The sequence below is a fragment of the Limanda limanda genome, chromosome 21, assembly GCF_963576545.1.
Source record: "Limanda limanda chromosome 21, fLimLim1.1, whole genome shotgun sequence".
Classification (NCBI taxonomy): domain Eukaryota; kingdom Metazoa; phylum Chordata; class Actinopteri; order Pleuronectiformes; family Pleuronectidae; genus Limanda; species Limanda limanda.
In genome coordinates this window covers 7,243,355-7,269,505 of record NC_083656.1, presented here as the reverse complement: position 1 = coordinate 7,269,505, position 26,151 = coordinate 7,243,355, and the positions used below count along the sequence as shown (strand labels likewise).

At 42.3% G+C, this 26,151-nt stretch overlaps 2 protein-coding genes across 2 annotated transcripts; one reads left to right on the top strand and one right to left on the bottom strand.

Moving 5' to 3' along the window:
• Positions 1-241: 241 nt before the first annotated feature.
• Positions 242-9,286, bottom strand: dclre1a (DNA cross-link repair 1A (PSO2 homolog, S. cerevisiae)). Its single transcript, XM_061095005.1, has 9 exons — positions 8,697-9,286; positions 6,748-8,067; positions 6,524-6,657; positions 5,773-5,891; positions 5,498-5,641; positions 5,110-5,255; positions 3,310-3,464; positions 2,518-2,659; positions 242-1,244 (listed from the first exon to the last, which is right to left on the bottom strand). Exons 1-9 carry the CDS (start codon positions 9,118-9,120, stop codon positions 1,078-1,080), a joined length of 2,751 nt encoding a protein of 916 aa, XP_060950988.1. The 5' UTR covers positions 9,121-9,286; the 3' UTR covers positions 242-1,077.
• A 351-nt stretch (positions 9,287-9,637) lies between these two features.
• On the top strand, positions 9,638-26,151 carry nhlrc2 (NHL repeat containing 2). Its single transcript, XM_061095311.1, has 12 exons — positions 9,638-9,800; positions 11,570-11,722; positions 14,982-15,031; positions 15,260-15,665; positions 16,551-16,672; positions 16,754-16,883; positions 19,082-19,175; positions 19,312-19,543; positions 21,182-21,304; positions 21,463-21,672; positions 21,865-22,069; positions 23,899-26,151. The coding sequence occupies exons 1-12, from the start codon at positions 9,638-9,640 to the stop codon at positions 24,159-24,161; spliced, it is 2,151 nt and encodes a 716-aa protein (XP_060951294.1). The 3' UTR covers positions 24,162-26,151.

Here is a 26,151-nt window from a genome sequence, read left to right as displayed (position 1 = left end):
GTTTTATCTTATATAGTTCATGTCTGGTGACCGAGACCTCTCACGAACAAAGACAACATCAAGTGGACAATATCAGCAGGGCCTGTGTATCAGAAGTGCTGAACGGCATTTATATTTAGATTGCCTTTTTAATATATAGGTCTAGTGACCAGTGTCCCCAGAGAGCAAGGACAAAGCCTCTACACTTAGATTACATTCACACCACTGCTCCCCTCAGGGTAATGAATCCATCATTCCAAGGTTAACGTTTCAACTTTTAATGGAGCTACTGCACAGATATGAGAAAAAGCACATTTTTTTTTTTTACATCCATTCTTAACTGTGATATTAAAGCTGTGCTCGATGACTAATTCACTCTCTTGTAAATAAATCCATCCTTTTTGTGTGTGTTACAAAAGCAGCTTGTACTGGGACAATAAATCTGTTGAAATGATTCTGAATAAAATTTGGACCAGATTGTTTAAACACTGATCATTTGTATTTCCTTTATTCATCGGCTGCAGGAACCAAGTTTTATACAGTAGACCAATTGTCTTCTTAATTAACTTGTCTTCAAAATACAATTGAATATAAAACCACACCCTTTAACAGTAGGTGTTTATTTGTACTGTTCATATGAGCATGACAAATCTTTTTAATGTAATGAGCTGATTTGTTTACCTCACTCTGGACCCTGACATGGAAACGCCTCGTCAATAATCCGAACAACAAAGGGTTAAAAGAGCCATTAAAACATCATATCATTTTCATTATAAGCAGAACCCTTTGTGACAAAAGGGGTGTAATTAGTAGCCAGTCAGTTAATTCTGTTCCAATGTTTAACACTTGTGGTTCATGATACACGCCCTCAAACCATGTTTACACATGTTAACACAATATTTAAATCAGCCCATTCTGGATAAAAGCAAAACCTTTATAATTTTGATATCAGTGTTGCATTTGAGCTCAACAGTCTGAGGCAAAAACAACTTCAATAAATTACGTGGAATTAAAATGCATCTGTTCCCCATGCTCACATGGTTTTTGTAGAAATGGGAACCAGCAGCAGCGTTTAAACACAGTTCACAGGTCCGTAAGCTACAGTTGAGCTTTAGCCTCCAGGAGCCACTCACTGAAGCACTTCTCCATGGCCTTCCTGCTGGCCCAGCTGCCGTTGTTGACCGTGGGAATGATCTTGAGAGGTTTGATCCACTGGACAAAACGTTTCAACTCCAGAAAGCTGCTGTGTTCACTGTACGGGATTCCTGTCAAGATAGAAGGGGAGTTTTGATTAACATGCATCCAAACTTTGGAACTTGTGCAAACTGACTTTTGGATTTTCCTTGCAGGTTCGTTTCAAGCGTGTTTTAATGTTCTGCTTATTAAGGAGCCATGCCTGTCTGGGAAAGAGGCCAGTGGTGGTTTGGAACTGAGCCAGAAGGAATTTCAGACTTACGGTTTATCTTCCCCGTTTCTCGATAATGAAATGTCACGCTCGGTGAATGCAGAAGAGATTTGGTTTTTCGGTAAAACACTGTCACTGAGCCAGATGTCTGAAGGTGTCGGGAAGCCAGTCAGACAAGCAACATGGTCCCAGGGGAGGGACCAGATGCTCCACAGAGACCCACAGGACGATTTCAGACGCCGAGACATCAACTATCAAAAAATGTCATCGCTTATGTTTGGAGGGGAAAGTAAGAAAACTGTTTGAAGCTGCTGCAGAAGGCTGGCATCTCTTGTTTGTCCTCAATCATCCCTCCACGGGTTTGAATGTGTCCCACTGCTGCTACCAGTTCAAACTGAGCCCCCTCTGGTGCACCAGTCAGTCCTCCACCACCATGCAGAGAACAATATTAGGAGCAGTGGCAGCATATGGCTGGGCCGGGCAAAGAGGCGGAGGTAAACACGGAGCAGAGCGAGAAGAGGGAGAGACGGCGTGAATTGGCTTCCGCCTGAGTGACAAACAAACTGCTGAGGAGCACGAAATGATACGAGTGTGTGCAAAAGGCCTCTTGCTGGTGATTGTGGGTTAGGGGCCAGATGGCTGAGGCTGTTGATGGATCTATTCAGAACATAAAACAGGACGGGAAGAAAAACCCGGCTAAATCTGCAGTGGCATGTTGTCTCTGGCAGCTGCTGGCAGGGTTGAGTCTTAGCTGGATGTGGGAGGATGTGAAGGATTGTGTAGCACTGCAGGGTTGTGTGTTTGGTCAGTAAGAGAGAGAAGGGCGTTCTGTCCAGGCAGGAGCAGCAACAATACCTCCAACTTGGCAGAAGACCTTCGAATGCAAGGAAACAGCAAAGAGAGGGACTAACTAATTAAGAAATGTGCTCTGGGCCATTCCTCCTCATTCCTGATTCATTATTATCATTCTAAGCCTTGTAGAAGAGCCGTCAGTGTTCTCTCTGACCGAAACAAACCTGAAGAACCCCGCCTGTTGTGTCCCAATGGCCTCGGGTCGGATATCCACACTCTAACTGCAAGTTCGGACACATAATTGGACAGACTGATATGTCGGGAAGAAGTTCAGTGCGTACCATAGATGGAGATGTTGCCAGCGATCTGAGGCCGGATGTCTTCCACTGATTCCACCTTTTGGCTGAAGGTCCAGCCGGTGGGTTTGAAGGCCAGCAGCTGATCGTACTGTTGTGAGAACCGCGCCAGGTATTGCTGCAGTTTCTGTGGACAGAGTGGGGGGGGGGGGGTATAAGAATGGCATCACAGAACACAGTTACTACCAGGAAGACTTGCTCCTCAGTAGTTCTCAGCACAAACAGTGACTGCCTCCATTTGTCCCTTAGTCGGCCTATGTGCAGTGCTGAGTTAATCAAACCCAGTCTGGAACTCCTCTGTGGTTATACAGATGAGTCGGTTTAAGAGAGATGATGTGCTTCGGTCATAATCAGCATTTGCTGTTAATTTTAACTCCTTTCCCACATAATTGTGTATGACTAAAGCAAGAGCAGGAAAAAAAAAACAAAAAAAATACAGTCCAGAAATAGTCAGACCTAAGTTTAACACAAGACACATTTACAAAAAAAAAGAACTGCAGACAATTAGAGAAATCATTTAAAAACTAAAATAGCCTGCTCTATAAGTGGTTTCACTAAATGGAGCAACTCATCTCACCCTGGGTGTTTATCACTGGAGTGGATGGACTCATACCATGAATACACAAAGAAACTGCCTGAAGGATAAGTCTGATGTCAGCCAATTGTTTAACTCTAACCACTGGTGTTTGCTAAACATGCCACTAAAATCCAATTTATCTTCTACTCCCAAGGGCTGAATGTAATGACAGCTCTCAGATCAGGGAATGTGACACCTACGTCGAAGGAAATCTGCATCATGGGCAGCACGTGGACCTGGGCCGCCTTCCCGTCGGTGGTGATCCGTTGTCTGATTAGCTCTGACTCCAGACAACACATGGTGTTGTACTTGTCTCTGGAGAGGCACACCTTGGATCCGAGGACCTCTGCGAGCGCTGCAAAGGAAGCAGAACCAAGTGCATGTAAGAAGCAGGAATGTGGGAGATTCAGAAATTCAGCCTCGTTGTAAGACCCAGGATGTAACGTATAGTTAAAAATACTTACTAAAAACTAATATCCACTCCACATTTCACCTGTTGCTAGATATCGACTCTGTACAAAGCCTGATGTTTTTCCCCCATGAAGATATCTGCTTTATTTCTTCAGAAGTTCACAAAATAAAATAAAAACGCCCTATTTCACAATGTTATCGAAAGTTTAAAAAATAACTTCCTGGTTCCGCACCCTTAATCAAATCTGCTCCAAATTCTAAAAGCGACTTGGCCCATCCCTCATTCTTCCCTCAAGTTTCACTCAAAATAGTTCAGTAGTTTTTTATCATCCAGCAAACAGACAAACAATGAAAACAGGAGCTGCTTAGCAGAGGTAAAAATAGACTGTCGAATGTCTCCCTCAAAATAATCTGAATATTCCACGTTGTGTTTCCTGCCTTATGGAGGTGTATAAATAATCTTGTGAATTAACATCACAGAGTGGATCACTACAGTCATACAAACAATCCAATCAGCTGTGTTATTTCCAGCACCAATTTCATGCGGAGCTTGTTGAAGGAGAGTTGATTACTGAATGAATCCATGCTGTTCGCTCTCTGTGAGGACGACAGTAGTTTGAGAACTTCACTCTTCACTGAAAAGTGGATCAGACCATTATTCATGTGTGTCTTCAAAAAAACACTAATCCATGAATTCTCCAAACTGAAACTGACGACCTTTCAGTGGAGGAAGGAGGTCAGGTAGTGATTCAAGGCTACAGGGGAAAATATCCACTCACGCTATGATTGGTTTCAGAAACACATTTACTGTGTGTCCATCAGTTTGCGGCTCCGGTAATAACTCAACACATTCATATCACCATTCCAAGAATATATCAATAAATTATCTCTCAGTCATACAATTAGCCATCAAATATGCCTCTTATCACCCTAATAATCGGACTGACCATGAATTATGCACAATATATAGCAACTCCTCTCCTGGGGGAATATGTTGCATAACTACTTTGACCAGTGAAATTATCATTTTGATGATGATTCAAACAGAACATGCATTCAAAATGAAGCAAATGAGCCTCAATGTTTTATAAAATTTATAGAAAAGAGAACAGAACAACATACGACTGATATTTAATTAGCAATTTTAAATATTTATCAATAGGTTGTTTGATTCTATAAGACCATATAACTGAAATGTAAGCTGCTGTATATTTTGTAACATGATTTGCAGACGTCATGTCCCGCGTTTGGATGAAAATATACTGCTTCTCTTTATTGTATCAACCTTTTAAATAAAACACTTAATAAAACTTAAATGTGCTGATCCAGCTGATAAGAATTAATCTCTATCAATATCCGGACTTGGTTACATATACAAATGCAAGCATTTCAACTTAAAGCAATAACATTCCTCACTGATCCCATTCCCGGGTTACTTTCTATAAACTATCGTCAGCCAAGACAAAGCCTGCAATACTCTGTAGTTATACATCACGCCAAGCCTGCAGGCTTCTCCCAGTTCGTGACAAGCACTTAGAACGCTCAGTTAGGACAAATGATAAGTATTTGCATAAACTCCAAACACTTACCCAAAAAGACCTTCTCTTTCCCCACCGAGTAGGATCCGCACACCACCAGTGTACGTGGGCTGAGCGTCACCAGTTCAAACGCTGTGTTGACTGCAAAGTTGATGACCTCTTGCTGTCTGGGGAAGGTGTACTCAGGGCTGCAGTAGCTGCAGGGAGAAGAGAGCTGACGCTGAAAATCTGAGTGACCTCCGGGGCTTGTGCGTCACTGTTACTTGTTGTCAGTTTACTCACATGGAGGAAAATCTGAACAAGGGACTGAGGAGTGTTTGTTGCTGTAGGTTTGAGTATTAGATAAACTAATAAAACAAAAAGGCTGAGAGCAGTCCAGTACCACAACAACCCTGCTGTTGCTACTCTTATATTCACTTTGTGTGAGAGGGGCACTTACGTGGTGTCCAGGTAGAGCGTCTGCACTTTGCAGCTGAGTAACTCTGGGTAGGTTTCCATCGACGGATCAGCTCTGAAGTCTCCAGTGTGGAGGACCTTCTGTCCATCAGGCAGGAAGAACAGCAGCATGGCTGATCCTGGGCAACTGAAAGACACAGACACACACAGATGGGAGGGGAATTAAAATGATGACAATCTCGGGGAAAAATACATCTTTATTTAGGAAGATTAAGGGATTTATTCTGGGTTTTTGAATTTCTCTGCTCGACTACTCACTGGTTGGCTTCCAAGAGGATGACTTTGACCCCCTCCACAGTCACCTGGGAGTTCATAGGGAGAATGTGGACGTACTGCTCAGCCACCTTCAGTTTGCTTTTCACCAGGTTCCCTGTAATCTGACCAGAGGAGGCAGCTCTAAGTAAAATGCAAACAAATTGTGTGTCTTATTTAAACATGAAACGGGCAATAAAGTCCAAATTTTATTGCCGACTACTTCAATTAACTTTACTGCCTGATTCATAAACCTTAATTTGCCGGATAATACGTTTTTTCAGCGAAAAAACTCCACAAAGGTCTTCAAATTTCAATCACCTCCAATATGGACAAGCCACCGGCAAATTGGTATTCATAGCTGCCGGCTGCAAGTGAAATTGTCATTACTCTCAGTAAACGCAGAGCGGTGAGATAACAAATGGATCAAGACTTAACTCTGTGGACTCAGTGGAAAAGAGCAGACAGGGAAGCTTTTTTAATGAGGTGCAAATAAATAGGATTTGTGAAGGAAACAACAAATGGTTTGTTGCATTTCAAAGGAGTGAATATCGTTCACAGCATTGAACTGGAAACAGGCCTTTGGGGGGGGACTGTTTTTCATATAGTGCAGGGAAATAAAACCACCACTCATAAAGTATCCTGCTTAAAAACTAAAAAAAACACTGTAAAGGAAAAAAGTGTTATGCAGACAAATAGGTGATACGGTAAAGTAACTGACCGTAATTATATAATATTTGAAGTAATTTATACTTACTCTGTTACAGTAGATTGGAACTGTTGCTGTCTTGGTCAACCCTCCGTAGTGGTCTGAGTGGAAATGTGTTAGGAAGTAGGCCGTGATGCCCTCGATCTGCCCGTACTGAAAGGCGTCTATGACAAACTTTGTGCCTGGAGAAAATATTAAAACTACTTTAGTATTAAACACAGACTTAAAAAAAAATGATGCTTCACTTTCAGATGAATTCCATGATCACTGACCTGGAATCTTCTTGTAGAAAGGACAGCGTGGATATTCTATTTCTCCATCAGCATTAGTTCTGTTCTTTCTTCCCCATCCTCCCCTCCAACCTCTCCTGGCTCCCTGAGAACTCGCTGCACCACTGCTCTCTACAGTCGCCGTCCCCTGTGAGGCGGCAGCGGTTGTGTCAGCCTTACTCTTCTTCTGCCACCCTCTCCTTTGTTGTCTCTGTCCCCAGTTCTCACCGAGTGCTGGATTCGAGGCGGTGCTGAGCTGGCTCGGTCCACTTTCGACTTCCTTCTCCTTGACCTTGAGCGGTTTGAGGCCAAAAAACACTCCAATGTCCGTCTGCTTGAGCGCGGAGGCCTGCCCAGCTTGGCTCTGGCCCCTCTGCAGTGGCATGGTTTGAGATCTTTGGACAGTGGAGGTTTCAGGCTCCTCTGACTGAATGCCCTCTTTTGAATCTTTGAACTTCTGACTATCTGAGGTTAGAAGGGTTTCTCTCAGGCGCTCTAAAACAACACTCTGTGGAGACTGAACACTCGCACACAGACTGATGGCATCGGACACTTTACCATGAGCTTCCTCTTCCCCAGTGGAATCAGCTAATGAGGTAACTGACTCCAGCTGGATGTGTGAGGACGACAGGCTGTCCTCAGCCACATTGTTGGTTTCCATGCTGCCTATAAACTGAGTCAAGAGCTCATCTTCACTTGAAAAGCTGTCACTGAACAGCGTCAGCGAGTCTTCATCATCGTTTTCCAATGCTTCACTTTTGAAAAGGCTTTTTCTACACTCACTGTTATTCATTTTAAAGTCTGGAGGGAACTCTGACAGGGGTGAGTAGGAAATGGCATCATTGTCTTCAGAAGGCAGCTCCCTGTTTGGCAAAACTTCACAAGCTTGTCCTGCATTGTCTTTCTTCACTGGAGTGGACGATATCTCTGTTTTACTCTCTTGGGAAGCACTGATGGATTTGTGGCCTTTAGTCGCGGACGACCAGCCTTTCTTTTTCTTTAAGTCCTCTGGGCCAGGGGAGCGCAGAAACAGAAGTCCATTCGTGCGTTTAGACGGAGGTGTTCCAGTGTTACTATTGTGAGAGGATGAGGCCGAAACACCGACAGCACTGTCCTGCGTCGTATCAAAATCCGAGCCATCCACATCTTTATTCATCAGCCAAGGACAATGGCTGAGGCTGGTATTCCCGCTGGTCTCCGCTTGCTGGGACAGACTGAGAAGGGATGAGTCGCTATTTGCTCGACTATGGGCCAGAAGCGTGTGGTTAAACTTCTTGTAATGGTTTGGGATGGTGGAGGAGCACCAGAGACCATCTGGACATTCTGTATAAAAAGATAAAACATTTAGAAACTTTAAAATCACCTTAAATCAAAATCAGAAAAGGCAATTTGACACGACAGATATCAAGAAACTTTGAGAAGCTTGTTTTTAAAATCTAGTTTGACATTTATTATATTCAGAAAACAGTAGTCTCATACTGTCTGCAGTCCTCGGATAATAAATTGTTAAATACAATAAATGCTAGATTCAAACATGCATACAAATATTAACCATGTACACCCACAATATGGGTAATGGAAGAATCCATTTGATTTGGGTGAGGATCTGAACAAGGGAGGGAATCATGGAATTGTTTTAATCACTTTTTTATGAATGGGGGATCGGAAGTTCTTTACATTTTTATTGATCTCTCCAAGAATAATTCATTGGTCAGGGCACTGACAATAAAAACATACATCTAGTGAATTTAAATGGTGGACTTGTTATGGAAAGCAGGACTTACATGTGACTTGAATATCTAATGTGGCTCTTGGGGGGAACTTTTGAATATTTTCTTGTGTGCACCTGACTGCAGGAGGTGTGTTTTTAATAAAGAACATATATCTATGAATACATAAACATGATGGGGAGGATCTCAGCTTTTTATCTGAAGAAGGATGGGTGTGTGTACCTTTGCATTGGTCCCTGGGGGAGTCGAGGCACTCGGCCACATGCCATCTTTGACTCTGCACCACCAGGACAGAGAAGGGCATCTGACACATGGGGCAGAAGTGTCCAGAAGACTGTCCCTCAGCAGCCCTGTCTGTCTGAACTGTCTCACAGGCAGGAGACAACCCCGAGGACACAGGGAGAGTCTCTACACTGTCAACATTAACACATGTGCTAGATCCTGCACGTCCATCTGTCTGGACTGTCTCAGCCCCCTGAGGTGTCCTGACTGGGGGGGCAGTCCTCTCTCTCCTGGGGGTTTTCCTGGTGGTGCACCTTCTTGTAGTGGCAGCTGCAGACTGGGATGTCTCTGTCTTCTTCTTCTTCTTCTTCTGGAGAGGCTTGTACTCCCAGATGTCATCTTCACTCTCGTCCCTGTGTGACATGTGGAGAGAAAGAGCCCAACTTCCCTGATGTTGTTGCCCGGAGACCACCTCGAAGCCCCCGGTGTGATCGATAACATCCCACAAGTTACCGAAAACAACCGAAGCTACAGCGGATCAGCAACAACAGATGTGTCGCTGGACATCGTGAGGAGACGCGTTGTGTCTTAAACACACTTTCATACTAAAAACGTAGAGTTAAAAAGGCTAAATTCAGCTAAATCTGCGAGTTGCTCCTAAAAGAATATGTGAACTCGCAGCCGCCTGCCGCCACTGTGCAGCTATGAATCTGGTAAAGACAAGTGAAGAAACACACCAGCACTTTCCACACATCTAAAAAACCCCTACATGATGTTTTACTTTAAACTAAACACTTTAAAAAATCCGGCATATTGTTTACTTACAGATTGTGTCTAGAAATAATTTTAAAAGTCTAAAAAACAGCGTTCTAGTGTCGGATATATGAGCGGTACGAATCTGCGTAGTGCATTTACCTAACCGGCTTCTTGTTGTGGCAAACATGGCGTCCCGGTGCAGCCTCTCCGCTTTATTTACCTCCCAGAATGAGCTGGATATCGGCTTAGAGGAGGCCCAAACACCGCAGGAGAAAGAGGAGCTTGTGCTTAAGTATTTGAGGAAGCTAGACGAGAGACAGGACCTGAAGATACCGGATTTCCAAACGGGTTAGAGCACAGTTTTTAAGCTTTTAGCTAGCTTAGCTTAGCATTGTTTTCCTGTCCGTATGAGGGGAGTTGTCCGCCGCTACATGTCATGACAGGACCCGGGGTTGGTTTTCCGGGTTTACTGACGAAGAACCATGTTGTCTTTTTTGCATTTAAATACTAAAAAAAAAAAAGAAGAGCAAAACCATCGTATCTGTCACACACACGCGAACCCTAATTGGTCAATTATCTCTTAATCTGTGAGGGACTCAAGTATTTAAATGTCACGCTACTTTACTTTACTGCATTTTTTAGAGCGAACTGTTTTTACTTTTCTATATTTGGTTGAGAATGCACATTAAACATCACAGCTAATACAATATAACAGCGTCAAACATTTAAAGTAGTGCTGTCCAAACTTTTGACCACTGACATTTACAAACTGCGGTCATTAAAGGGGAAGTGGCTACTTTTTCCTCATGTCACTCATAACTTGCTCAATTTATATTTATATATCTTTTTTAAATACCGTGCGAGGTGACACATTTATTTCACCTCACTTTTGTTCATTGTGACCCAAACTGTCTGTATGTCAACTTTCAAAAGATTTAGAATCAGCAGCAGCATCTCATCACACCAGTAGGTGGCGCTGTATCGTAGTCCAACAAACAGGGATTTGTTGTTTTTAACACTGCTGGCATCCAGGCTACTGCATGGCATCTATATAGGTTTAAAACGTATGTTTCTTTTTCTTTTTTTATAAATAAATACATCCAGCAGAATTAAAGGAGACTAATTCTAGGGTTTTCCTTCACAGCAAGTGGGGCCACAACAAGAAACGGGTGTTGCTTACCTTGATTATGTTGAATTCCAAATTCCCCAGTGCAGGAAAATCATTTCAGGATTCTCCCTGTAAATTCATACAACATGTCCATTTTCCCCGGTTTTATAATTTCTCCCTCACGAACATTAGCCTAGTTGTAGACCACCCAAATGAGAAGGGTCGTGTGATCATTTGAATTTGCACTTTCCTTTTCTTTTTTTCTTCACCAAAACAGCTGCACATAATTTGATAATGTGATTTATTCATTCTACATGATTTAAGTTACAGATATGGGAGATTAACTTGTTAACCTGGTTTTAATTGAATTGCTGTGTTTGTCACGTTTCTGCACCTCTGCTTTTGTCTTTCTTCTACCTCTCATTTACAATAATTTTTTTCTTGGCTCCTCCTGTCACCCCAGTTGCCCTTCAGCTCCTCTTCTTTGCTCCTGTCTCTTTTCCTCCCTTGTCTTCTTCTGCATGGCCTCACACCAGCCTCCTAAAACACAATGACACTTCTCTCGCCTCCCTCTCATTCACTCTCCCCTCTCACTCTCCCCTCTCTTCTCCTCTTCTCCCTTGTGTTGGCTCCCAACAGCTGTAAAAAATATGAAAGCAATTGTTTTATCAAGCGTGACGAATCATCAGACCCAAGTTTCAGTGCAGTGTGAGGAATGAGTGGGAAAAAACCCCGTCAAACACAATCTCCAATTCATTTATTTTGAGATATTTCATAGCTGCATTAGCTGTGAATATTTTCCAAGTTATTGCTGTAGTCCAAGTTTTTTCTCTCATGACATGAACTCTTTGTCAGGCCTGAGACAGATATAACCCTCAAGAATCTTGCGACCGCAAGCGTTACCCTCTGAGGACGGCCGCAATGGGCACTGTAAAGCATATGCCGACACTGTGACAAAATGTAATTAGTAAGATAACGGCATCCTTTTCCACTCTGTGATCTGCTCCAGGCTTGGAATGGCTGAACACAGAGGGGCCTCTGTCTTTGACCGGGGATCTGGCTGGAAAAGTGGTGCTGCTGGACTTCTTCACCTACTGCTGCATCAACTGCATGCACATCCTTCCTGATCTGCACCAGCTCGAGAAGAAACATTCCGTCGAAGGTATGGACTTTATGAGTTTATCAGACAAAGCAACAGGTAGCATGAGTGTCCTGATCTCAACCAACAAACTGTGCGCTGTGTCTGTAAATGATTCGCTCCTGCCCAGTGCTCGTCAACCAATCAAATTTGCCCTGCACATTGAATGGGGTGGAAGCTAAAAATTAAATCTTATTTATTTTGTAAAATGCACTTTTAATCGTCTTCTGCTGGATTATTAAATGTGAAAGGATGTCTCTTAAAAAGCAGGACTGGCCTTCTAGCAGCAATATTTAATATATTCCGGAGGCAGAAGCCTGGCAGGCTTCACTGAAGAGAAACACAAATCCATTGGTGCCTCATGCGTCATACTGTGTCATGGGGCAGTTCACTGGGGCAGAAAAAAATGGAGTACATCAGCTTGTCCTCATGTTCTAGGGGCATGAAGGCCCTTATCTCGGCTGTGAGGAGACAGCGACTAAAAATATTTCCAAGCTGCAGTGTCAATGAGTACGGGTCCCATAATTATACGCTTTGTATTGCCAATCCATGTGAAGCATAATCACATCCGACTGACTCTGGTCCTTCAGGGGATCATCAGAGGAAGCTGTGCAGCTTGAGATTCGGTTTTGAGCCAGGTCGGACCCAGAACACACACAGACACACACACACACACACACACACACACATGCTGCAGTGCCACCACACATTATCGTTCTTGCCTTATCTTTGGCACTGCTGTGGGTACATTCTGTATTCTGCTCTGGTCAATGAGGTGTGGGAGCCGCCCTGTCCAGTCACTCCCACAGTCCACTCCGCCACCCACCCATCGTCACTACAATCTGTGCTGGTACTGTAACTGCCTGGCACAGGCCATGAGTGACGAAATCTACTGCAGGCTGTTTTGGGTTTGAATGTTCTGGACTGAGTGTGTTTACTTCTGTCCAGGAAATGTCCAGTAGGCTCCATTTATGAAGGACTGAGGACATTTGTTATCTCTGCCAAGGAGGTTGTTTTTTGCCCCTGTCCCTTGGTTAGTTGTCTGCAGGATTACGTAAAACTACCCCACAGATTTTCACGAAACGTGGTCAAGAAGTAACCCATTAAATGTTGGTGCAGATCCAGGATTTCTTTTTATTTTCCACAACAACGTGTGTTTGTTTTTGTTTAGTTTTTTTTTTTTACATTTTCACCAATTTCCCAGGGAATTAATTGATCTAAATGAAGAAAATAGACATACCTAGGGGACTGATATCTAATGAGTGTATGACTGTTGGTGCAGCTTGATTGAATTTAATTATTGGGCCTTGGCGGAGTAAGCGCTCTACTGAGTGCCATTCTAGTTTTTCATATTCTTGTCTGAAATAGCATGTGAGGTTCTGTTCCAAAAAAGGTATTATGAAATGTTAATTAACCATGTTATCAAAAATTAAATCATGCAATTTATATTTTGAGAGTTTCACAAATTTTCTCATTAGATTTTCAGTTGAAGTATGTGCCTCAACTCCAAGTATTAGCATATTATTCTGTTCAGCTTTCATCACCTACTCTTCTGTCCTGATGCTAAAATTATGCAGAATTTGACAAACTTCTAGTGCATTGAAAAGTTAGACGAATATGAGCAAATTTGATATTTAATAGTAAATTAACTCTTTTCAGTCGTTGTGATAATTTTCAGGAAGAATGCAATTTTGTAAATCTAATGTATCATAAAACCTATTTACAAGTAGTTTGCCCTTACCTTCAAACACATCTGGATTTATTTTAGGCAGTTTAATTGGTAACATCTACATACAGAATAATCTTTATTCTAATTGAGATGAACATATTCCAAGAGGTTAACATTTATATATTCTATAGATCTTCTAAAAGTATTATCAGCTGTCAAGTTTCCTTCCGAGTGAATAACACATGCTCAGATTGACAGTGGAGCTTTTGACATTTATGTGACTCCACTCTTTATTTTGTTGTATTCAGTATTGTCAAGTTTTTCAACTGGGTAATGATATGTGTACAAATGTGACTGCTTTTAAACAGAGTCTGAAACTGTTTGGGGAAACAGACAGGAAACACCCTTATCTGCTAAGTGCGGCCACTTCTGCTGATTTTAGCACCACAAAAGGGTCCGTTCAAATTGGGCCCATAAATTAACATTTTCCAGTTTTAGGCCTTTTGAGATGCATAACAACTGAACATCCACTGGCCTTCTCAAAAGTGAAATTATAACCAATTGCTCACATTGTCTTGACAAGAGGAGTTTAATAGATTGGATGATTACTGAGAAATGTTGATCTTTCACAGCCTCGGGCCTCTTAATTGTTTCTAAGAACCTCGCTGAGACTTGGGGGGTAATCAACAATTTAACTAAGGACGACTTTGTTTTACCCAATCTCGCGTGTGTGTGTGCCAGGGCCAGGGGCGTCAGCTGCACTGAAACACATGCTGGTGGGACGCTGAGTTTATCCGATGTAGATTTCAATATTTTGCCCCGAGTTGCTTGTTATTATTAGTAAAATAAATAAGCCTATTTTGTTCCTTGGTTGAAGAAGTTCATCCAGTTCATCCAGGCAGCGCATAAGATCTCCTCTTCTGCAGGCAGGACAGTTTACACTACACAATGTCACACATACTGTCAATCTCAAGTATTTCCACTTCCACTTATGCTACTTCACACTTCTACTCTGATACATTTCAGAGATAATTATAGTATTTTTGTGCTCCATTACATTCATTTGTGAACTTTAGGTCAGATTTCTTTTTTTTTAAATGAAGATTTCAAACAATAGATAATATAACAAGCTGTTAAAAAAAGTTAAAGACTAAACTAGTGGTTTCCACCTCTGAAACTAATTTAGTGTTTTCAAATGTCTTGTCAAAATCGTTTTCTCAAATGCTTCAATAAATCCAGTATCTCATCACAAATCAAAGAGTAACAAGCTCTCACATTATATCCAACGTCCCTGTATATAAAACAGTTTATAATGTTTTTGCTATAGCTCCACCTGCTGCTTACACAGCTTCTTCAGGTTTAATTAACTAATTGTGTCAGTGCTTAATCGAATTATAGAATAATCAGTCAAACGAGTCTTTTTACTTTGAAATTTCTATTGTTTTTAGTGCTGCTGCTCTCAGTTAGGTATCAAACCATTTGTGTGGAAATGAAGCTCAAAAGGCCTGAAAATGTTCTGAAAAAAATGACTAAGTTGAGTCACTTGCTGTTTGGTTATATTTAGCTCATTTTTAATGTTTTCATTGTCTCCATCTCTTTTCATCTCTCACTCAGATGGATTGGTTATTGTTGGTGTACACTCTGCCAAATTCCCAAATGAAAAGGTAATTGGTTTTCATTCATCTTTTTACCAGAGGGATGGCTTTTCTGGATGCGCTGTCTTTCTGCGTTTCATAATGGAAAACTTCCACTTGATGTGTCTGTGACAAAATAACCATACCTTTATGGATTTAATCATCTTGAAACTTGATTATTATTATTATTATTACACTAATAATGAATAAATAATATCTTAACAGATTTCTCTTTGATCTTCTCCAACCCTGTTTTAGGTCTTTGACAATGTTCGCAGCGCCGTCCTCCGCTATGACATCTGCCACCCGGTGGTGAACGACAGCGAGGCGAGCCTCTGGCATGAGCTGGAGGTGTCCTGCTGGCCCACGCTGGTCCTGATCGGACCACATGGCAACCTGCTTTTCTCCCTGGTGGGCGAAGGCCACCGGGACAGGCTGATGCTCTTCACTGACTGCGCCCTCCGTTACTACAGGGAGGAGGGCTTTCTGAAGAACCACAAAGTGGGAATCAAGCTGTACAGAGACTCCCTGCCACCCAGCATCCTGTCTTTTCCTGGAAAGGTGGCTGTTGACAACAGCAAGAAACGACTGGCCATAGCTGACACTGGGCATCACCGGATTCTGGTGGTGTCCTCTACCGGACAGCTGTCGCATGTCATAGGAGGTAAGAAGTGGGATGTCTCTCTAGGTTGAAATAAATCCTTATACCTCCACTCTATTGGATTCTGGGAAAAAAGGGACATTTTTGTTTTTCTTGCTTTTTAATAATTATAATCTGTATTACTCAACCAATTTTAAGCAATATTGGTATTTTTAGATTACCCTCATGCCTCAACAGCCCTCAGAGGAGCCACATGGTTTCCTGTGCTGTTCCCAGACCAACAGAGAGGTTGGCATCAGCAGGGACGTGTACACGCTGGGAACTGGCTCTGATTCTGGACAAGATGAGGGAAAAAAACATGGATCTGTCTAGTTTTTGTGGGTTGACCACTTTGCTCTGCACACATAATATTTATGTTGGCATAAAGATGTTAAGGAATAAAGCGAAGCTGAAGTTGCAGTTTAAGGAAACATTTAAAAACATTATTTGTGTCCATGAGCTTGATGAGATGGAGAGGTTTAAAATGTTCCACTCTACCTGAAAAAGATCCCGTCAAAGTTGTTTGATACAGTATTGGTACATTCGATTCAATTAATTAGTCATTAAATGTAAAATGTAACTTTAAGTCTAGATCCCCTGTCAAATCTTTATAAACTGATGTTGCTTAACCTCTGATATTGAAGACTGGATTCAGTAAGTAGGCACCACCACGGTTTAGATGCAAGTGTTAAAGGCTGAAACCATGTGGAGTCTGAAGATGCTGAAATGTACCTGCAAGGCTCATGTGAAAGTTCAGAATCTAAAAGATGCAACAAACGCTATCAGTCGATTTATCACTGGAGAATGCACAGTGTCCAAGTTTTCAAAACTAACTGGACAAAGAGCTTTGATTCACAAAGTCTGTGAAAACATTCCCTAATCTGCATGATGTCATCACGTCTGTCACAGGGCCAGAAAGTGGGAGACAAGATGGGGACCTGTCTGAAGCTTCCTTTAACTCCCCTCAGGGTGTGGCCATTAGGGGGGAGACGGTGTACGTGGCCGACACAGAAAACCATCTAATCCGAAAGGTAGGGACCACCACTGTTTCCTAAAATAACTCTTATTAATATTTCTCTCTGAATTTATGACTGTTTGTGTCTTTGTGTTAGATTGACCTGTTGGAGGGAAGAGTCAGCACGCTCGCTGGCACAGGAGTTCAAGGCACAGACAAAGAGGGTGGAGCTTCGGGACCCCAGCAGCCAATCAGCTCGCCTTGGGATGTGATTCTCGGCACTGCCGGTGAGTTTTGTGACCGCAGACCGGAACCCGAAGGGCGACATTCGCAACGTTTTATCATCTCTCCGTTCCTGCCCTTGCTTTCACCATCTGTCACACAAAATCCCCTGGATGCTGCTGTTCGTATTGTCTCTGCACTACAATCAATAACTCCAGAGATGAACCTCAGCTCCGCCCCTCTCTCAGACCGCCTGGCCATTGTCGGGTGTCGCTCCGTCTTGTAGGTCAGAGTTCAGGCAGATTGAGGTGACAGTGGAAGTGACTACATTTCACGCCCCTGTGAGGAGACTGGGATTTGAATTCTGGCGTGATAACACACACGAGGGAGAATAAAACATAAAGCGATACCAGACGTTTAATATTTTCTTGAATAAAACTAAATTATATTAATTTAATCAACTTTCCAAGTACATCTTCTGCTTGAATTTCCAGAGTTTCGAAATAAAAACAAAACAAAGCAGCAATTCATTAGTGGTTTAGATGTTAATTACATGTTGTTTACAATTTCTCAGCTAAGTCCTTAAGTTCTCATTTAGTGAGGCTGATTGTGAATGGAATGGATAATGCTTCACAATTCTTTTTTCGTGTTTAGGGATGCACAGAGGCCAATAGACAATTGAATGGCCTAATTAAGTTATTGGAAGATGTTTATTAATCTGTGGGGCCTCATAAACGATGGGAGACAATAAGCCTCTTTAACAAATTCCTCTCATGTTCTCACAAGGTCTTTTTATAAATTCTCACTAAGACTCTTCTCTGCAAAATCAAAGCTCAATCCTCCTCCAGTGCCTCACTTTTATTATATTTGCCAGAATATTCGGAGCTCCATTTATTATTAATATAATCTTTAGTGTTAATCAAAGTAGAGTGTTTTTAAACTGTAACTTTAGAATCTGTCAGATTCTTTAAATGCTAGTGTTCTTCTTTCTGAGGGAATGTAAAAATGATCCGTTCGCGTAATCGTGTCACTCTTTAGCTTTATTTATGGTTTTTAAGAAATTTAAAGGTTATTATTCCAATGTTTGAATTAATTCATTAACATTGATCAGTATTTCAACTTGATTATTGAGTTATTATTCAAAATAGAGATTGAGCGTGTTCCAAATTAATGACGTGACTATTAAAAACCCCTGAATTGCATATTTCCCAGGGAATAATTAATAAATCTTAATGAAAAACATCCGACATATATATATGAGACGTATATCTCAGAGTGTGTTTGGCCTCGGCAGAGGTTTCTTGTTGAATCTGTTTTTCTTCCAGCATTCTTGCATGAGGTCAACTTTGTTTATTATTAGGTGCATTAAGAGTTTTTCAAGTCGGATGTGTTGGCAGCTGTGGCCTCCGTCCCCGACCTTCCATGTGACGATGTTTTCTTAACAATGGAGGATGGACACAGTTGTTTATCTTGCCTTTGGAAGGAGCTGTGCTCATCATCATTTGGTGATTACATCACTGACGTATGGTGATTGAATGATCGGGCCCATGTGATAAATATGTTTTATTTTGTTTAGCACCGTTGTTTCACTGTTGCATGGAAGCAAGTGGAAATCAGTCCGGTTTTCTGCACAGGCTGATGGGTGCTGCTTTGAAACATAACATGGTGTGAGGACATGATTTCAGACCTTTAAACTCTGCTAACATTGTCCCTGTTGAGAGTACATCCAAACACTCATTGCATATTCCGCTCTTATTCACTGTGAATATAAATAGTATAAAAGAGGTCGCTGCACCTTTTGAACTATAAAGAGTCAGTGATGGCTGTCATCGGGTCCGGGGCCGCAGACGTCAAATGCTCCTGACAGTCCACCAGATGTGAGCTGAGCTCTGCGCTGCATTAAAAATACAACTCAGATTCTTCCGTGCGTCTGTCTGTCAGGGTTGTGTGTCTGTCATGATGGCAGCTGCTTTGTCACACAGGGCGCTGTCATTCAAACCCGTTGAGCTACATCTCTCACTCATTTCTGACAGCAAACAATCCCAAATAAAAAATTCTGACTTCCTGGGAATGAGTTAAAAGTTGAGAAGGAAGAAAGGTCGACACCTGAAAGGACATTTTTAGCTTTAGGACAAATATGAGTAACATCTTGATGATTGAGGTTGTCTGGTAAACAGCCAAAAGCATGAACGTTTCCTCTTTCTAAACTGTGTGTTTTTGTTTTGTATGTGTCAATGTATGTGCATCTCATTTGCATGCGTAGGCGGGGTGGAAGATAACGTGCTGTGGATCGCCATGGCAGGGACCCACCAGATCTGGGCTCTGTTTCTAGCAGATGGAAATCTGCCCAAAGGAAGGTGAGACCATCATGTCCACTTGGCAACAGGAAACCTTTAAACCCCAGAAATAAAGACATTTGACACTGTCAAAGAAGCTTTGCCTATGATGATGATGATGTATTTCATTGCTTTGTCACCACATTCGATTTCACAGTGTGTTGAAGGCGGGAACGTGCGTGCGATGGGCCGGCAGCGGCAGCGAGGAGAACCGAAACAACTCCTACCCCCACAAGGCGGGCTTCGCTCAGCCTTCAGGCCTGGCTCTGGCCCCGGAGGAGCCCGGGGGCTGCCTGTTCGTGGCCGACAGTGAAAGCAGCACCATCCGCACCCTCGCGCTGAAGGATGGAGGTGTCAAGCTGCTGGTCGGGGGAGAGCGAGACCCGATGGTGGGTGGACGTGAATTCATTTATAACTTGGTGGATGGATGCAAGACTTCTTTTTTCAGCTAGATACCTTTTTGTGTTAATTTCCTAACATTAGCGTGGTTGGTAATAGTTGTAAACAAACTAGCTACAGAACAGTTTTATCTTAAACACATGTTCAAGGTCTAATAGACTCATACCTAGTTAGTGTAGTTTATTTGTATCCATTTTAGTGTATTTAGTAGACGATACAGTGAACAGAGGATTTAACAGAAGGTGGAGGAAATTTCAACGATAACTTACTTGGCTCTGCTCCATCCATTAACAGCTAACACAAAATTTAGAGCCTTCACTTCAATCCGCCACAGAAATGCTCACAATCACTCGTTTTCAGGACCATTTTCAAGAAATACCATAATATATTGTTTTGTTTTTTGGAAGAGTGCATAGAGCCACCAAGGCTAATGCACCCATATCTCAACTTTAAGGGGTGGGTGGGTCCTGAGTGGGTTCTTCCGTGGGTCAAACCTCTCCACAAAAGGTCATGTTGTTTTTGTATAATCCTGCTAAATAACACACAGACAAACCAAACATAACTTTCTTGGTGGAGATGACAAAGCCTCCCTTGTTCGTCGCTGAACCAGAGCCTCAAAAAATAGTTTTTGGTTGATCACGTCTTCATAGCCGCAACGTAGTAGTGCTTCTGTAATTTTCCTGTCACTATAGTGGATTTATCGGAAATTCCCTTGAGCTTTATAAAGCCTGTAGTCATCCATAAGAATGGGGAGTAATTAACCGGAGTCATATACAGTTTATTCAACATGGCAGGGAGCCAGCAACATGCTCTATGATCTACAGCCTCTCGATGGTTCAGCTTTTGAACTGAGACACAGAAACATTAAACCTTTAAATAGGATTAAAACCGTTAGCCCATGTGCATCGGCCAGATACAGCACCTGCTGATGCATGTATAGTGCTGTTTAAAGTGCAGAACGAAGGGTGTCAGATCAGAAGCACATTCATTTGTTGCAGGAGACACGTTTCTGTTTGCGGTTTTATTGGCACCACATTTGCAGCTGTGGACAGTCGATGGGCCTCGGAGTCACTGTTTTGTTTATTGATCAAAGTGATGCAGCGTGAAAAGCTATTAATTCCAATTTCCAACAGATTGGTTGTTGATTAGCTGCCATGGTAATTCATCTTCACAAATGATTAATTCATTAATCATTTGTGATCACATTTGCTTGAAACAATGTTTGGATTAAAGACTGTTCATTTAATTATCTGTGATTTGACATTAATGTTATTGTTCTATTGTCTACTGTTATTCTAGATGTTTCTTGTGCCTCTGTTCTCGTATGAATTAGTCAGAATCCCTTAATCCCTTGAGATAATTGATTTTGCCATATCATTTATAGTATGATTCTCATAAACACTGGTTGTTTCTATCACAGGCCTCAGCTTGTATTTTGATGGTTAAAGTCTTTTTTCGGTCAAAAACAAATGGTTTCAATTTGGTTGGAGGCGCTTCTAAAATTTGACTCTGTTCTTTCACCCATGTTGATTCTAAACTAAGGGGTCACAAGTTGCACTGAGGGCATTTGTACGTTTCTATCGCTTCTTTCCATCTCTCCTGACCATTTTTATCTTCTTTTGAACCAGAACCTCTTTGCTTTCGGGGATGTAGATGGGAAAGGGGTGGATGCCAAGCTGCAGCATCCCCTCGGTGTGGCCTGGGCTCCGGAACAAAGCCTGCTCTATGTGGCCGACTCCTACAACCACAAGGTAAATGTTGCACGTCACACGGCTGCTGTTCAAAGCTACATTTAAGTTGTTGAGTGGCTGCTCAAAGCTTGACTCTCCTTTTTGATCTGATACCATAGAGCGAACATACAGGATTTGACTCTTTTACTTAATTGTGTGCGTTTGCCTGCGTGATTCAGATCAAGGTGGTGGATCCGAAGACAAAGCAGTGTTGCACATTAGCAGGGACGGGAGAGGCTGGAGATGCTCTGGGCCCCGAATTTGACAAATCATGCTTCAACGAACCCGGAGGAATCTGTGTTGGCCAGGACGGGAAGCTTCTATACATCGCGGATACCAACAACCACCAAGTCAAAATCCTGGACTTGGCCTCCAAGACTGTCTCACTGGTCAGAGCTGTGTCTGTGTGTTACAACCTTGAGAGTGTACTCAACATTTTGTCCACGTGTGTGTGTCATTAATTTTTCCTAAAAGCTTTTGTCCTAGAGGAGCTTGGATTAAAGGATAAATAGAAAGGACATGGTTGGTATCAATCGCTTTCTCCTCTTTAACACAAACACCTACATTTCTCTCCACTCCAGTTCCCCATGTCCATGGACTGCACGGACTCGGCACCTTCCCGACCTGCCAAAGCCCCCACGCTGCCTAAGTCCGCCGTCAGGAAAGCAATGCCACCGGTAGCGGTGTCTGCGGGCCAGTCTCTCGTCCTGTCGCTCAGCCTGTCCCTCCCAGAAGGAACCAAACTCACCGAGGAGGCCCCCAGCTGCTGGGCCCTCTCGGCCGAGGGTGAGACCAAGTTCATCCATTGTTACAAATGTCATGTAAATGTGATAATCAGATTAACCCTACACATGAAAGTGAAAACCTCTTCACGGTTGGTTAATGCCTGCTGCACGTTAGAGGATTTTCAAATGGCAGACGCAGGACCACACACTTGACTGGTGTGCGGCAGGCATTCACCTCACCGGAGAATTTCTAAGATAGGGTTTTATGAAATCATATTTTTTAATAAATGATTTTGATTGATTTAAAATAGATTTTGCACAAAGGTAGATAAGGTCTTTGTTTTACAACTGTCCTTTTTTCCATCTCCGTAATACAGCACTGATATTATTTGTGTGGCTGTAAGCAAAAAGTGTTCATCAATGCACGTGGGTCAGTGTCAAAAAATACATTTTTTTTTTTTTTTTTATATTCATAACAAGCAACTAGTGTTTTTAGAATAAGCCCCAAAAGAACTGCCCAACCCGTGGCCAGTGTTTTTTTTTCTCCAAGAGACAAGAGAGAAAAAAAGGAAGCACAGAGTGAATGTTCAGAGGGGGGGGTTAAAAGATGACGAGGCAAATTAAACCTATGAATAATTGTTTTTAAATGGTCTTCATTCGACTGTTTTATGTGATTTCTCCCTGTGACTGTAGCCTTGTTCTCTTCATTTATAATGACCCTCTTCTATTCTAGATGTGAGCCTCTCAACCTCTCCTACAAGGCTTTATTTTGGTCCATGATATGTCAAAAATATAATGGAAGTGAATGATACTTAACCTTGATGTCATTCTCACTGTGCACCAACCCACACCGGGGATTTACAGTTCTCCGCTGAGGCATGGAGAGATCAGTCAGGGACTCTTTTTTTTTTTCTAATGCACCAGTGAGGATATGCTCTGCACGGCTAATATAATGATTGTAGCTTCCACATGCTGAGCCGGGGCTTCGTTCATCGCTCTCCGTTTGTAATCAACAGCCGTCTGACCCCGGGATCAAGTGTGAAGTGATTTCAGATATGTTAGTGACCGTTGATGGTCCGTTCATTAGGTTTGGAACTGGAGTGTCTCCATCATCCTGAGCGGCGCAGCAGGCAGTCCGCCGTATCAGCGCGCTATTTTTAGAAACATTTTGATAAGACGACATGCCTTGGTTCACATAATTAGCCACCGGGCTATGTTACGTGATCCCCGCTGCCCCACTGTACCCAGTCTAGACTTAATACTGATCAGATCACAGCAGAGGCAGGAATTTTAATGGATCCAGTTGGAAGCGCCAGCAGATCTAAAGTGTTTTCACTGGCTTTTCACAAATGGCTTCCCTGGGACTTCACGTTGGGCATCAGCCTCATTAATCACAGCCGGCAACGATCTCACCATCTGTCCGGCGTCGTATTTTCTCACAGTTGATGCTCTTGCTTTCTCTTTTTGACTTTGACCCATCTTTCAGTGTCCGTGCCCCATTTATTTTTCTCAATGAGTATTTGTTGCTAAAAATATCTCCGAAAATTCATGTCCTCAGCCTCACGTCATCTGATTCACTGGGGCTACGTGGATTTGAGGGGGGTAATAATTTAACCGACTCAATTTAGAGGTAGTGTGTGATGCCTGAGACAATCTAGTACACAGGGTGCACCTTGCACTGCTCGACAATAAATAACAGATGTGACGCAGACACATTGTTTAGGAGTTGCGTCCGGAATAAGGAGCAGTCTCGCTTTTTGTGAATCACCTCCTTTCAGGAACATTGGCCAAGAGAGATGTTAATAAATGTGTCACCAAACAAATGTTCCAGTGTAGGGTCAGACTACTGATTTTGCACCTCCATCATTCTGTTTCCTGTTTTTTCCACAGGTAACGAGTGGCTGCTTGACAACAAGGTGGTTACGGGTGACATATTGGATCTGTCCAGGCCCCTCTGCGTCTCAACCAAACTTCCAGCTGTTGTTAAGGACTCCACCGGCGAGGCAAGCCTCACTCTGGGGGTATGGATGTACTACTGTATAGAGGCAGGTCAAGCCTGTACCATGAAAGCAGTCTCCTTCACTCAGCCTCTACAGATAAGTGCCAGTCCCGGAGAGGAAGAGCTCACCGTGGCTTTGGATCATGCCTTCTAAAACTTCTCCCTTGGTCCAAACAGCCGGAGAATCCACTTTTCTTTTAAATGTCAGGGCTTAACTAAAACAAAGATTGTTTGTACCGGAGCCGTCGCTTTTATCAAAAATGCATTTGGTACAAACCAGATTTTTCTGCATTATTTCATTTCGGACCGCTCCGAAGCTCCTTCTCCAAATTGTAATGCATCACTGCTGTAATGTTGTTTACTGTGCATGACGGTTATTGATGGGAATGCAAATAGATTTATCCCCGGGCATTTTTACTGAAGGCTGAACGGCAAACACAACAGCAGGCTAAAAAAAACACTACACTATATATTTATACAGCGAATTTCCTATTGGTTAAGTTAAAGACAGAAGCCAGAAAACTGTCTCTATTAGAAATGTATATTTTTATACATGAAGAAGTTCATCTCAAAGACACTTTGTGTGTCAGAAAATACCTGTACCTCCAAAAATAAAGGCCTCTCTATGAAATGAATGAGAAACTTTTATGTTGATGATCTAATTGGCAGGTGGTGATAGAGCTGTCTGATGATCTGATAAATGATGTGGAGGATTTAAATTGTTAAAAAACAAAGTAGCAGCTGAAGCCTCTGATCAGCTTCGTATTCTCACCTGAACCAGCAGATGGACGAGAAAATCAAAGACACAAAATAATCAGACGCCTTCTGTTTGAATTTAGAAAAGTGCAGAGAAAAAGTGCAGAGACTGAGCTTTTCCTTCTGCCATTGCTTTTGAATGCTAATGCAGAGTTATGGCCTCTCTCGCAGACGTACTATATTGAAACCTTAATCTCAGTCTGAGGAAAGAAGCATTAAGTTTTAAGTAAGGCCAGAAATGAAACTTTATGAGAAGTTATCTATCCAGGGAATCACGTTTTTATTTTATTATCATTAATATATTAAAGATGTCAAGCACCAGGGTATTTACTCAACTCTTGACTTTTTTTCTTTGAAACAGGATATGTATGTTGTTGCTTTTGCCTTCACATGCACCGATCAAGCTCCTGTAAACACTTGTGCATCGTGAGTCTTCTCGAGTCGGTTACAGTTCATCGTCTCTTGAGGCGACAGTCGACTTATTGTTCTGTGCATCCGCTCTCTCTCTCTCTCTCTCTCTGTGACTGATTATTCCTCTAATAAGGATTATTTATGGCACGAGGAGTCCGTTTGATTAAGACCGTTTAAAATATTGCCGTTATGTAAGCGAATGAATAAAGTGCCTGTTTCCAATAAAGGGAAGATGACCTCCGGTGAACCGATGACACCGACTGACTTCTGCTCGCTGTGTGCACTCTGAACAGATCACTATCTCTCCCCGTGCATCTGTACAGCTCATTTCTCCAATACAAAGGGAGCTTGATATGAAAGAGATGCTCTAATGACGCCGCGCTGTAATACACCGTGTGCGTTGTTGTTGTGTAACACAATATGATAATGTGCAAGTTGTCATTTGTCATTTTCTCCTTTATTAGTTTTCAAAGTTATTAGCTGTTGTCAGACCGGGGCCATCGGAGTGTTTTGATTGTCATCGCTGTCATCATGTCTCGTGATTTAATTTTGTGCTTGTCTGACTTTACTTTATTATATTTATTATTATTATTATTATAATAATTATTAGGTTTGGCTCTCGGCCCCAGTGCCTTGGATAAGAGGTGTCACTGTATGAACGGTGGGAGGCGATGACACTTTGACTGTATCGGAAGCAATAACAATATATTTCTGTCTTGGGAAAAAGCCATTTATTTATTCTTTCTTTCTGCACAAGTTTCACCAGGGTTCCTTCTCCGCTCTATGATCCCTCTGGAATTTCCTAATGAACAGTAATGAGCTTGAGAGGGTGTGCATTAAGTTCCTGATGGTGTTTACTAAGTCTCGCTTGATTGCTCCTCTCTGAACTCGCATGCTTTTGTCTTGGAAGGTACCTCGTTAGTCAGTGCCACTCTGTAAGCTGCAGAACAACTAATAAAAACATTTTGGATACCTGA